Raw genomic sequence first — 14631 nt, forward strand, 5'->3', positions numbered from 1 at the left:
TAACCTTATGCCCCTCAGGTCTGGTCTTCCTTTTTTATATAATATTAATGCATACAGACTTACACAATGTTGTATGCAGGTGATGAAGCATAAAAAATGAAGCCCCGAACCTACCATCAGTCTCAAGATGAGTACCATTGAATTCACCTGCGTGTTTTTCCCTCTCATATTCCCTGCCTCGCACCTTAGAGACGACCACTCTCCTGTATCTCATTTCCTTTATAAAAAGTCTTCACATATTTATCTCTAAACAATATACTGTTTTGCTTTGTTCTTGAGTTTCATAAAAATGGTATCTTGCTGAAAATGGTGCTTTCTTTATTAGCATTGTTTCTCAGACCCATCCATGTTGTGTGTAGCTGTAGTTAGTCCATTGTGTGATTATAGCATAATATATTTATCTGTTTTCCTGTTGTGAATATGTGGCATGTTTCCAGTTTCTGTAATTATGAACATTCTTGCACATGTCTCCTAGTGTACACCTAGAAGAGTTTCTCTAGGGTATGTAACCAGCAGTAGTCACTCTGGGTCATAGGTAGTGCAAATGTTGAAGGAAAAGAATACAAACTGTTTTTTAAAGTCTTTGTACCAATTTATACTCCCATCAGCAGTGTGTAAAAGTTCCCATTGATACACTTCCTTGCCAACAATTGGCAAGGCCAACGTCCTTAAATTTTGCCTATCCGGTGAGTATTAAATGATTTCTCATTATGATGTAGGCCTAGTCTTTTTTACTAGAAGTCTCCTTTATATTGTCTCTCTACTTGTTGGCCTGCCTCCTGTAAGTTCTAGATCCTGTGACACTTTAGAGGTTAAAATGTCTACAGCGTAGACATTTCATCTGATCCTCTCACTTAGGAGCACTGTTTAGTCTGTCTTTTCTTTAGTTTGGCTGCTTTAATTCCAGCAGCTAATATTCTTAATAAGTCAGTGCAGGATCAATGGGTTATAGGTGACCATAGAATTCTAGCTTTAAACTAGACGTCAACATCTGTTTCCTTAGAGCAAGGGTTCTTAAACTGGGAATGAAACTGTATTTGAATTTAATTAGTTGCCTTTGTAATTTTGTATATTTTATTTTATGCATTTAATTATTCTGAGAAGGGCTCTGTAGACTCCCAGACAGCCAGAGGGGACCATAGTTCAAAAAAGTTTAAGAATCTCAGCCTTGGAGAAAGTTATTTAGCAGGTGGCTAAAGGACAGGGATTTGGGAAATAGATTCCTTTGGTGTCAGCCAACATAACTTTCAAGATACTCATTCATCCCTTATTTGGAATGAAATCACCTTGTGTTTTTTCTGTCCTTAAGACGAGCTTACCAATGTTCAGAAGTAAACAGTTTGCAGTGAAAAGAAGATTTAGTGACTTTCTGGGTCTTTATGAGAAGCTTTCAGAGAAACACTCTCAGAATGGCTTCATTGTCCCTCCTCCACCTGAGAAGAGCCTAATAGGTAAGGCTGTAGTCTTTCATTCAGCTTGGATTTTTTTCCTAAGTGTTCTTTCTGCAATATACTTTCTACTTAGCATATGAGACTATTTCTATTAACAGTGTAGAATCTTGTGGTTAGAAAAGAAATATTTCCAGCATTTTCCTATAAATCACACGAGGTCTAGGGAAATAGCATGTTTTGATATCTTCTCTTTCCTTGAAGGCAGTAGGAGGCTCTGGTTTTAGCTTCCACATTTGTGTGTGTTTGTGTGTGTATTTGTATTGGTATCTAAGAGTCTTAAATAATTGCTGTTCTCTCCAGATTGAAATGTACTAAATTGGATAAGGGTGGGAGGGTAGCAAGGCACCTACACATTACCATCAATTGACGTTTGTTAATCTATACTTAAGAGTCCCATGGCCCCCTTTTAGAAAACATATGCTCTGCACGTGCCAGAGTTTAGAACCTTCAGACTAGTTTAAAAAATGACTCTTGTGCAAAGAACCTTTTGTTCATGCCTGTTCGTGACGTAGAAGTGGCCTTTGGTTTTTGTAGTGCTGTCCTCATTGCCTTTCTTCCTGGTTTTTTTTTTTTTTTTTTTTACAGCTTTATCCTTTTCATGATGATGGTTATTTTTTCTTTTTAAATTTCATTTCAGGAATGACAAAAGTAAAAGTTGGGAAGGAAGATTCTTCTTCTGCAGAATTTCTTGAAAAACGGAGGGCCGCTCTAGAAAGGTAAGTGCCATACAACCATTTTCCTGAATAACACGAGAACAAGTGAGAAGCTGAAACTGAGACTTAAGACATTCGCTGGAGTTAATAGAGATGAAACTTGAGTAAATTAAAGATACACACTTTGTATTATCTCTAACCTTTCTTTTTTTTTTTTTTTAATAATTTTATTTATTTATTTTTCCCCCAAAGCCCCAGTAGATAGTTGTATGTCACAGTTGCACATCCTTCTAGTTGCTGTACATGGGACGCGGCCTCAGCATGGCCGGAGAAGCGGTGCGTCGGTGCGCGCCCGGGGTTCCGAACCTGGGCCGCCAGCAGCAGAGCGCGTGCACTTAACTGCTAAGCCACGGGGCCGGCCCTCTAACCTTTCTTAGGTCTCTTACCTTCCCCCCTTAGGAGCAGACCATCTTCTTTTCTTTCCCCATCCTGGGTGAGCAGACAATCATATTCTCCTTCTTGGGCAATCAAATATGAATGACTTTGAGGTCTCTTTCTGACCAGTTATTTTTCTTCCCTTTTTGCAAATGTAAAGAGCATGAACTTGAACATGGTTACAAGCAGAGTCGCACTTAAGTGCCTATCTGAGGACATTTTAAAGTAATGAAAGACATTGTACCCCTGCCAGCGCTGTATGACACCCAAAACCTTGTGAGGCCAGGTCGACTAACGAGATAACCATTTGCCCTGTAGGTACATTCAGAGGATTGTGAATCATCCTACTATGTTACAGGATCCTGATGTCAGGGAGTTCTTGGAAAAAGAAGAGGTTAGTATTGTACAAACTGAATTTCATAATTTATTTCTGCCCCTAGTGAATTGAAACTAGTTTATTCAACAAATATTTGAGCACTTAACATGAGTATAGCCTAGTACCAGACTATATCCTAGTTTGTAAGCCCCCAAGAATGACAAGTATTTTTCATATAAAAGAAGCTCTGCCTGTATGTAAAGATCAAACTGCAGCCTAATTTTGTCTTACTGGATCAACACAATGATCTATTTGGCAAGTCCTTGGCATGTCTTTCCTAGGGTACTGCTTGGCTCAAATTGAATGCTTATTTTGTGCCAGGAGCTGAGGGGCACTGGTTCAAAACCAGTTACCACAGACCACTGAACTGCCATGTAGCAAAAGTGTTGACTCAAGTGGACAGTCTTTTTTTTTTTTTTTTTTTTTTGTGAGGAGATCAGCCCTGAGCTAACATCCGCCAATCCTCCTCCTTTTTTGCTGAGGAAGACGGCCCTGGGCTAACATCGGTGCCCATCTTCCTCCACTTTATATGGGACGCCGCCACAGCATGGCTTACCAAGCAGTGCGTCGGTGCGCGCCCGGGATCCGAACCAGCGAACCCCGGGCCGCCGCAGCGGAGCGCACGCACTTAACCGCTTGCGCCACCGGGCCGGCCCCAAGTGGACAGTCTTTTTTACAGGCTATGCATAGGCTATTCATGATTGTGAAAAATTGGAGACAGCCCAATTGCTAACAATTGAAGAATTAAGTAAAATACATCAAGACAACAAATACTTTATTGTGATCATAAACAGTGTACGGAAATGTTCATATATATTTGTTGGAAGCATATATTGAAAGAATTATAAAAAGTAAAACTTGAAACAGCTGTTAGTCATTAAGGATCAAAAGAAACGCTGGAATAAAACAATGTATCTCATAGTAGAAGGAAATAAGTGACAGGGTAGGACTATCGTTTTGTATTTATTTTTATTTTTAAATTTTAATTTGTATATAGTATGTACCACTCTAATGAAGAAAATGATACTAACTATATGGGTTTTTTTCCTCCAAAATGGAATTTTTTAATTAAAAATTCTCTTGTCTAAAGCTTTAAATCTCTTCCTCCTCTGGGATTCCTAAGTACATTCTTCCTTTTCACCCTCTGATCCCCATTTTGTCCCCCCTAGAACAGGGGTTGTCTACAGTGGCACTGTTGACACTTGGGGCTGGATCATTCTTTGGTGTAGGGGACTGTCCTGTGCATTGTAGGTTTAGCAGCATCCCAGGCTTCTATCCACTACATGCCAGTAGCACCCCTCACCTCCCATTTTAACAACCAAAATTATCTCCAGACATGCCCAAATGTCCCCTAGGGGGCAAAATGGCCCAAGTTGAGAACTACTACCCTAAGAGTCCTGAGCACTAAAATCTAATTTGTCAGCATAGTGTACTATATATACTATAGATTCTTCAGCATCCCTTCCATGCCTTAGGAAAGTAGTGGTAAGACTGAACCAATCAAATTGTTTCTAAATATTTGGCATGCTTGCCTTAACTAGATCATCCCTAAAAATAGCCTCAGTCTGAATAAATAATGCTCCTGCAGGTCCTTGGACCTTTGTTCGCTGAGGAAAATTCAAATGGAATCACAGCACAACTGCAAAGTCTTTCAAGACCTTAAGTCCAGCTGTGTGCAGAGTATGCTAATCTGGAGGAACGTAACAAAAGCATGCTTGGTATTTAAGCAGTTCATGCCTGGGTGGGCAGACAATCTCAGCGTGAGGTCACCTGGCCACATGACATTCACAGTCTACTTCTTTTGTGCACACAATATCAAAAGCTGAAAATTTTGCTGATTCTGCAAACAACCCAATCAAAAGATGGGCAGAGGAAATGAACAGATACTTCTCCAAAGAAGATATACAGATCGCCAATAGGCACATGAAAAGATGCTCAACATCACCAGTCGTCAGGGAAATGCAAATCAAAACCACACTAAGATGTCACCTTACACCCGTTAGAATGGCTATAATCACCAAGACAAAAAGCAACAAATGCTGGAGAGGCTGTGGAGAAATGGGAACCCTAATCCATTGCTGGTAGGAATGCAAACTGGTGCAGCCTCTATGGAAAACAGTATGGAGATTCCTCAAAAAATTAAAATAGAAATACCTTATGATCCAGCTATCCCACTACTGGGTATCTACCCAACGAACCTGAAATCAACGATCCAAAGAGGCTTATGCACCTCTATGTTCATCGCAGCATTATTCACTATAGCCAAGACAGGGAAGCAACCCAAGTGTCCCTTGACTGATGAATGGATAAAGAAGATGTGGTATATATATATATACCATGGAATCCTACTCAGCCATAAAGACAGACAAAGTTGTCCCATTTGCAACAACATGGATGGACCTGGAGGGTATTATGTTAAGTGAAATAAGCCAGAAAGAGAAAGACGAATGGCATGATTTCACTCATATGTGGAAGATAAACCAACACACGCACAGATAGAACTGTTTGGTGGTTACCAGGGGCTAGGGGGTTAGGAGGTGGGCACAAGGGGTGGAGGGATGCACTTATATGGTGACTGATAAAAATGTACAACAAAAATTTCACAATAAAAAAAAATGAAAAAAATTTTGCTGATTCTATTTAAGTGGTCCTTTGATTTTTCTTTCTGTACATGCTAGTTATGGATTTGTCTAACTGCTTTTGAAAACAATCTACAGTTCAAATAATTTGTTTAGCAAGTTTTGGGCATGCCATCTGATGGATACTAATTCTTCTGAACCTAAAATAGGGGCAGCAGATAACTTGCCATCCCCGCCTTCTTGGTCTTGTAGCTGCCACGCGCCGTGGGTACCCAGACATTGAGTGGTGCTGGTCTTCTCAAGATGTTCAACAAAGCCACAGATGCGGTCAGCAAAATGACCATCAAGATGAATGAATCAGACATTGTGAGTAGCCCTGTGCCTCCCTGCTTCCCCTACTCCATCAGGTCTGAAATCCTGAGGAGTCCTGAAATTTCTGAGATTAGAGACTTTATTTTTAAGATAATTCAGTCCCTTTTTTAAAAAACTGCTAAGGAAAGACTGCTCTACACCTATATGAGTAACTTCCATTAAAGCTCTGGGCTTGTGTGTTTCAGTGGTTTGAGGAGAAGCTCCAAGAGGTAGAGTGTGAGGAGCAGCGCTTACGGAAACTGCATGCTGTTGTAGAAACTCTGGTCAACCATAGGAAAGGTAACGATCTCTGAAATGCAGTTGGAGCTGGGAAATTAATGTCTCCAGTGAGCTGGAGATGGGAGGGCATGCTGTTCCCAAGAAGTTCTTAGCCCACCTGGTCCTTGGTGTTCTGATCGAAAAGATATGCCCTGCATCTGCTGGCAGGAAACATGACTCAGCCTCTGCGGGCACTGTCCTTTCTACCTGGGAGGGGCAGGGAAGCCATCCCAGATACAGCCTGACCTGGGACGTGGGCTTCTGTTGGTATGATTTGTGTTGGAAGCTTATAACCAAACTGATGTCACAAACTTCAGCTACATGGTCAGACAAGCAATGTGTAAATGCATGGAAACCATTTATGTTTCCTAACCCTTCTTCACCTTTCTTTGGTGAGATTTGCTTAAGAGCTAGTGAAATTTGCCAAGTTTGAATGCCTTCCTTCTCTGCCTTAAACATGTTGATAATCAGAAATCTAAACAGACAGAACACCATTAGAATGAGGTCAATGTAAGGGTTGGCAAAATATGGCCCAGTGATGGACCAGATCTGGCCCTGGGCCTATTGCTGTGAGCTAGGAGTGGTTTTTACATTTTTAAAGGTATGAGTGAAAAAAAAGGAATGAGACCATATGTAGCCCACAAAACTTCAAATATCTGGGCCTTCACAGAAAAAGTTTGTCCTGCTCTAAAATGTACAGGACTATGCAGTGTACACATACATTCAGTCTTTCTCTTGCAGACAGTCTACTTATCATGAGCTTTAACATAAAAATCAGAATTATTCCTTTGGCCTGTTTGTATGAACTGGCCCCTGGTTCTCCAGGAATATTTGAGCTGCTTCTTCCAGGTAGGCCTAACCTAGTGAAACTTAGGACAGCAGGTGTCTCTCCCTGCTCGTATGAACAGGCTGCATTCCCTTCACATTCTGCATACAGATGGCTGTGGTGTAAGTGACTGGGTTGCAGAGCCCACAGTTGCCAGATACGCAGCGGGCAGCACTGCTGAGACATGTCATGCGATGCCTGCTGACTTGTCCCTTTTCCTTGTGAGATCAGAGGCCTCTGCTGTCTTTCTCCCTCCAGAGCTAGCACTGAACACAGCCCAGTTTGCAAAGAGTCTAGCCATGCTTGGGAGCTCTGAGGACAACACAGCATTGTCACGGGCACTCTCCCAGCTGGCTGAGGTGGAAGAGAAAATTGAGCAGCTTCACCAAGAACAGGCCAACAATGACTTCTTCCTTCTTGCCGAGCTCCTGAGTGACTACATTCGCCTCCTGGCCATAGTCCGCGTAAGCTTCTGTTTCCTTTCCTCTTTCTCATCCTCTTGATTTAATTTGTCTTGCCTTTCTCTTCCCCTTCCCAAGAAAGTTTCATCTGTTGTAGCTCAAAATAGGTGTAAGTTTTTCTACTCTCAAGAAAGAAGGTATCCTATGAACCAAAAAATCCATTTAACTGTTAGCTAGTTAGCATTGAGTCATTTTGAGGCCCACAGCTAGTTTTTTAAATGCGTTTGGAGAAAAGGCCAGCCTTGAATTTCCAAGTAGGCCCCTCCTTATTGTTGAAGCTGGACAGCGTCCTCTGTGCTCCTTTCTTCAAGCAAGGCTTATTGCAGACCTGCCGTCTCAGCCCCCCTGGAGCAGTGACTTCCTCAGTGCTTTGGTCTTGGCCTCCTTAACAGTAAGCGGCAGCTTCGCCCTGGTAAGAGCTCTTGCTACTTCCACTTGTCCCTGCAACGTGGGCAGTCAGGTAACTACACAGAACCAGCTTGGCGTTGCATGGAGGAGTGTGGCCAGGGGGCTGAGAGAGCTTGTCACCAGAGCCTTTTGTATGCTGTGCTGACCACACTGGTAACAACACTGCAGCCTGCCCCTCAGGTCAAGCACCTCACCTTTTCTCCTGGTGACCAGAGTAGTCTGGTTTCCCATGACCTTTCAGAGTGGCCAAGGAAGCTTCACTGGGCAGTGGTATTAGCTCTCGCGTGGCATATCTGAGACAGAGGAAAGAGCCAAGAGGGAGCCTGGCACCTGCCCTGTAAGAGCCTGAGTCTGCCCCTGATCCAACTTAAGACCAGGATGTATGAACCTCTGAGTTGGAACAGAGCCACCCCTGCTCCCTATCCCCAACATCTCCCCCACCAGGGAGCTCCTGTGTTATCAAGAGCTGAGTTGCTCCCAGGGCTCTCATTTCCTCTGTGATAGAGTTGCTTAATATAGCCTGTGAGATTGCTCATTGTCCTCTCCCTTTGCTATTTGGTTTGCTGCTAACTCCAGAGTGATAAGAGGCTGGAAAAATAACCTGCTTTGGAATTCTTAGAACTGGTCAGACTACTTAGACTGGAGAGCCATCGCGGGGAAGGGCTGTCTCTGGGGAAGCTTTCAGAGAGGAGTATTGTTTGGGGTCTCTGGAGAACACAGCTCTTGAATATGACTCTCAGGTGGGGTAAGCCGGTATAGACATAGGTGAGGAAGGCCTAGGCGAGAGCTCAGTTTGCTGGGGCTGGGGCAGCGTGCCTTAGATCACAGGACTGCGAGCTGATCTTTTCTCAAGAGACCCTTCACCTGCCCTCCTCGTGATCAGGAGCTGGTGATGGGGTTGGAGAGATGAGCAGATGTTTCTTTTCTGCCCTTCCCTGAACCTTGAGTTGTACCACTGTTAGCCCACGGGGTTAGGCTTGAGTCTTCCTTGGATATGAGGTCATCTTTTACCTAATCCTTTGACATTGAGCTGTTAAGAAATTGCAGGTGAGCAGCAGTGACAATGCTAGGGAAGGTGAATTTGGTGGCATTTCATTCTCTAAGGTTCAAGTTTTGGCAAAGGCCCGCACTAAGGAGGCCTAGAAAACGTCTAGGGAACTTTTGCAGGGAAGGAGAACAAATGGAACAGGGCTGGGTGGTTGGCCCCAGGCACAGATCTTTCATCCAGGCCACCTCTTGAGGCCTACAAAGCCAGTGAGGGTGGGAGATGTTTTGATTAGGCCAACAGCTGTCCTCTGGAAATGTTGATTCTGGTCAACGGACTGGAAACAGGGAAGACCAGCAAGTGGACTTTGGGGAGCTTCTTGGGGGCCTTGATAGCCTACAGCAGTTGAGTGTATGGATGGGATGAAAGCAGTGTGTCCTGTGGTGGCTTTAAGTGTTTATTTAAAGATCTGTTAAGCTAACCTGGTTAGCTAACTATTTAGGTGTCAGTTTAAAGGTTGCTTCCTTAGGTCAGCCTTCCCTGATAATATCTCGCAGGCTAAGCTAGGTCCCCCGTTTTTTTATAGTATCCTGCTTGTTTTCTCTGTACTCTGCATAGTGTAATTATTTATGGATAATTATTAATATAATGTCAGCCTTTTCTGTTAGATTATAAGATCCATGAAAGCAGGACCATGTGTTTCATTCCCCAGTGTATTAGTTCCTGGCACATGGCAGGCACTCAGGAAAAGTGTGTAGACACATGGACTGACCCATCTGAGAGAGGCACTTGGGAAGCCGTAGTACTGGGCACTGGCATCAGGCCACCTGCTGTGCTCCCAGCCATCCAGCCTTGAGAGTAGCATGAAGCAGCATGGCGCTGGCCCACTGGAGCCTTGGAGAGGAGTCTTACCCAAGCTTGTGCTTTTCAGTGTTAAACTTCCAGCTGGGCACTAACACGTGGCTGCGGAACCTGCCCTTGCTCCGTCCTTCCCTAGCACAGCTTCTGGGAGAGCCCCCCAAGGCAGAGCCAGCACGGCTCCTGAAGGGCTGGTTGTGCTCTTCCCAACCCCTGCAGGCTGCCTTTGACCAGCGCATGAAGACGTGGCAGCGCTGGCAGGATGCTCAAGCCACACTGCAGAAGAAGCGGGAGGCTGAGGCTCGACTGCTGTGGGCCAACAAACCTGACAAGCTGCAGCAGGCCAAGGATGAGATAGTAGAGGTGAGGCCCCAAGGCAGCCCAGCAGGGGTGTTGTGCTGGCTCCTGAATGAGCCCAGGTCCCATCCTACCAAGGTGCTCAGAACCCCACAGCAGGCAAGAGAGCCGATTGAATATGAAGGACAGTAGCTGTTGGGGAAGCCTCTGAGGATGAGTCCAGGCTTGCCTTGAGGCCTGGCCCTCCTCCTCTCTCCCCGTTCCACCCAGACTTGCCAAATCAGAATCTCTGTAGGGGGCCGGCCCCGTGGCTTGGCGGTTAAGTGCGCGCGCTCCGCTGCTGGCGGCCCGTGTTCAGATCCCGGGCGCGCACCGACGCACCGCTTCTCCGGCCATGCTGAGGCGGTGTCCCACATACAGCAACTAGAAGGATGTGCAACTATGACATACAACTATCTACTGGGGCTTTGGGGGGGAAAAAAAAAGGGTGAGGATTGGCAATAGATGTTAGCTCAGAGCTGGTCTTCCTCAGCAAAAAGAGGAGGATTAGCATGGATGTTAGCTCAGGGCTGATCTTCCTCACAGGGGAAAAAAAAAAGAATCTCTGCAGAAGGATTCTGGCTGGGTCTTTGAAAAGCTCCAGGGTGATTCAGATATGCCCCCTGGTGAGAACTAAAATCAGTTCTCTGGGGCTCCTAGCCCTGCTGGTGAGTACCTGCCAGAGGCTCTGGAGTACCAGAGCTTTCTTAGAGACCAGGCTTGGCCTGGGGCACACGGCTTCTCTTTTCCAGCCTCCCTGAAGGTGGCCTTCTGCTGGACTCTGACTTACATGCTGAATGTTTGTATGGTATTTCATCTTACCCAGAGGGGCAGAAAGACATAGGGACCAATTGAGGTCTCATATATAGAATTGCTGTCCAAAGGTAAAGACTTAATAATGCTACCATAATATTAAGTGATCCTTTCTTTCCTTTTTTCCCAGTGGGAGTCTCGGGTGACTCAATATGAAAGGGACTTTGAAAGGATTTCAACTGTGGTTCGAAAAGAAGTGATACGGTTTGAGGTGAGATAGAAACCCTGCCTCTCCCAGGGGTGCAGTGCCGGGTTTAGTAGTGGTGTCGGCTTTGTCCAAATCTATTGAGTAGGGAGACAGATGTGGGTGCCAGTGACTTGGCGGTTGTTGTGAATAGGCGTGGCCTTGTGTGTGTGTGTTCCTGAGGCAAAGTGGCTGTCCTACACTTGTTGCTGGACCAGAGCAGTTAGACCCAAACAAAGCTTGTAGCTGTCATATACCCCCTTGTCCTCTGTCCTTTCTCCTCCCCTTCCCCACTCCCTGTCATGCAAGAAAGCCTTGCAAGGCCTTGGCGGAGGCTCTTTGGCTGGAAATTAGCTATTCCAACTGCTGGCTCTACTTTCTGGGGCTGTGTTCGGCCTTGGTCAGCAATAAACACCGCTATCCTATCAAGAGGAAAAGGAGCAAGGGTCTAAGTGGTCAGTGTAGAATCCTGTCTCCTACAGAGAGAGAAATCCAAGGACTTCAAAAACCACGTGATCAAGTACCTTGAGACACTCCTGTATTCACAGCAGCAGGTATGTAAGTTAGGCATGACTTTCACCCTCTACTTCCTGCTCCAGAGGCCAGCTGCCCTCTTGGAGCTCTGGTGACAGGAAGGGCTGGCCCTGCTTTGGAGGGGCTGGGCCCTGCTATAATCAGTAATTGAAAGTAGGCCCTGTTGCTCCAACCTGGAGCATCCAGTAGGGGTCTTTTGCTAAGCAGGATTGCCCTAATCCTACAATGAGTTAGTTTTTAAGGACAAACCCCAACTCTCCTCTGCCTAAAACCCTGTGATACCACCTAACCCTCTTGAGGCTGAGATCTCAGTCAGTATGTGGAGCAGTGGCCTCCACTGTGAGGAGTTAACTGAGCTGGACAAAGCTGTGGCCCCCACTGGGGTATTTCCTCCGAGGCAGAACCAGGACTGTCTTCAGAGACTGCCCTTATACTTGATGCTTCCCGTAAGTCTAGAGAGCTAAGAGCGGTGTGGCTGGCTGGCCAGTCTGTCCCAAGGTCCACTTGCAGCCTAGCCATTTTCTCAGCTCGGCCTCCGTTTGGGTGGCTGAGGCACTTGGGGGAGCCTGTGGCACTGTGCTTGCTCCCCTCCAGGCTCAGGCTCTGCCACTAGGATGGGGGCACTTGGCTTACTGTCCCCACTTCTTTGCAGCTGGCAAAGTACTGGGAAGCCTTTCTTCCTGAGGCAAAGGCCATCTCCTAATGGACCAAGGACACCAGAGCCCAGCTGCCTGATGCTGCCTTTTTATACACTGTCCTCCTCCACCTCTGCTGGACCCCAGTGATGCATCCTGCTTAGCCTGGACTTCACCCCTTCCTCCCTGCCCCCGAGACCAAGCTGTCCCCAGGCACTCTAACTGTTACTTCATTTAGCTTCCATATATATTTTCTTACCTGAGAGAATAGTTTCTTGCTGTAAGCAAAAGACCTACAATAGGTGGTGGAATTATGGGATAGGGGTGGAGTATTGATATAAATATATAAATACAAATGTATATTTTTCAGGATGTGGTTAGGAACTGGGAATAACGTTTTCTGTTACTCCTGATGGTGCCATGAAAAGATTATGTAATAAAATATTTTAAAATCGGGTCACATGACTCAGAATGGTGGTGCTTTTTGCTTTAGGCTGGGACGCAGTTGGGAAGCAGGTCTGGAATGCTCCTGACCAGGAAGTTGCCCGGGTATAGTAAGTTTCTCTCCACAGGAGTTCACAAGCTTTCACTGCTGCTTCCCTATGGAACTGTACTTGCTTTTTCTCTAGCTTCCTCAGCTACCTGTTCTGAGGGTCTCTTAATCTGTTTAATTCTTATTCCTACTTCATTAGGGAAGGAATTTTAAAGACATCTCTTATAATAAGAGGGGCAAGACCGATTCTCCTGCAAAGAAGGCAGACTTTCTTTTTTATTCCTACCCTGTTTCCTAAGCTGCTCAGGGCTCTCAAAGTCTGCCTTCTGATAGCAAAGTCTTGTGTCCTGAACTTCTTTTGCCACCTATCAAAACACGTGATCCATGTTAAAAGTGTGAAGGACTGATAAGGACTTAACACTTGATCCCCGTAGACAGCAGAGCCAGGCACTCTGCCTCTAGATCAGGTCATCCGAGAGTTCCTAAACCTTTTGAGGTTCCAAGAAGCTTTACTGTCTGTGACCAGGAGGGACCATGCCAGCAAGAGGCCCCGAGTGTTGTCAGCACAAGCTGAGGGTGTTCAAAGGGGTCTCTGTGCTGGCCTGGCCGGGGAGGCCCGGGTCTCGGATGTGCCATTACTGGGCTTCCCCTCAACTGTGTCCACGGCAGCTTAAGCTCGCTGTCAGAGTGCACTGAGAAGCCACTTGTGGGGCAGGGCAGACTGCCTACCATGGGAACCTCACCACTCCCAGCCCACCACCCCCAAAGACACCCCTGCCTGAGGGCTCTCCAGACCTGTCCTGTCAGTTCTCTTTGGTGGGTGGTTAAGGTTTGGGGAAGGACAGCCTGAGGCAAGAGAATGCGGTACACAGCACTGATTTCCAGTTCACCAGCCTGACGGGGGTGGGAGTACAAGTATTTTTTTCAACAGGTTGATTTTTTTTTGGAAAAAGTCACTCAATCTCTCCCTACTCCCCAATATCCTTATTACCTCCTTTGATTTTATCCTTCCACTCTTATATGCTTGCTTTTGCATGGTTATAATAACATACACGTAAAATATTTTGTATCCTGCTTTTATCATTCAACATGTATATGTTATAAGCATTTTTTTCTGTATTATATGTCTTCACAAACCTTATTTGTAAGGCTCTGTAATTTTAAGACTTCCATAGAGTGACTGTACCATAATTCTGACTCATCCCTTGTTGTTGGATTCTTGGTTTGTTTGGTAACTTTTTAAATTTTAACATAATTTCAAACTTAGGGAAAAGTTACAGGAATATCACAAAGAACTCCCATATATCCTTTACCCAGATTTACCAGGTGTTCACATTTTAACCCGTTTGCTTTATGATGTATGATTTGCTTTATCTATATTTACATGTTGTATTTTCTGAATCGTTTGAGAGTAAGTTGCAGTCATTGACCCATTTATCCTCGGAACCTTAGTGTGCATTTCCTTAAGAACAAGGACATTCTCTCTTAACTTATAACCTGAGTGCAGTTATCAAAATCAGGAAGTTTAACACTAATATAATACCATTGTCTAACCCATGGTCCATATTTAAATTTTGTCAGTTGTCCCAATAATATTCTTTGTAGTGAGTCTCTTTTTTCTGTTGCAGGATCATGTGTTAACATTTAGTTGTAACACATGAGTACATGTGTCTCTTTTAATCCAGAGGAGCTCCTCAGGCTTTCTCTGCTTTTCATTAGCTTGGCATTTTTGAAGAATATAGGCCAGGTATTTTGTAGAATGTTCCTCAATTTGGATTGGTCATGGTTTCACATGACTAGATTAGGGTTTTGCATGTGGGGCAGGAACCTCCCGGAAATGACGTGTCCTCAGTGCCTCTTAAGTCGGCATTTGATGTCACTTGGTCCCATTAAAGCTGAAGTTAACTCTGATCACTTGGTTAAGTTGATGTCTGCCACGTGTCTCCATTTTAAATTTACTATTTTCCCCTTTGT

The 14631-nt window shown here is 44.9% G+C and overlaps 1 protein-coding gene across 1 annotated transcript in view; it reads left to right on the top strand.

Annotated features, from left to right (window-relative positions):
- The window catches only part of SNX1 (sorting nexin 1), a 33197-nt gene extending 20576 nt beyond the window's left edge, over positions 1-12621 (top strand). Inside the window, exons 6-15 of the mRNA XM_058541794.1 lie at positions 1310-1451; positions 2089-2167; positions 2858-2933; positions 5747-5860; positions 6052-6145; positions 7209-7414; positions 9882-10025; positions 10942-11022; positions 11478-11549; positions 12182-12621. Coding sequence (XP_058397777.1) covers positions 1310-1451; positions 2089-2167; positions 2858-2933; positions 5747-5860; positions 6052-6145; positions 7209-7414; positions 9882-10025; positions 10942-11022; positions 11478-11549; positions 12182-12232 — 1059 coding nt within the window. The 3' untranslated portion in view covers positions 12233-12621. The remainder of the gene's footprint in view (positions 1-1309; positions 1452-2088; positions 2168-2857; positions 2934-5746; positions 5861-6051; positions 6146-7208; positions 7415-9881; positions 10026-10941; positions 11023-11477; positions 11550-12181) is intronic.
- The last annotated feature ends 2010 nt before the right edge of the window (positions 12622-14631 follow it).

Source organism: Diceros bicornis, chromosome 5 (genome assembly GCF_020826845.1).
Source record: "Diceros bicornis minor isolate mBicDic1 chromosome 5, mDicBic1.mat.cur, whole genome shotgun sequence".
NCBI lineage: Eukaryota > Metazoa > Chordata > Mammalia > Perissodactyla > Rhinocerotidae > Diceros > Diceros bicornis.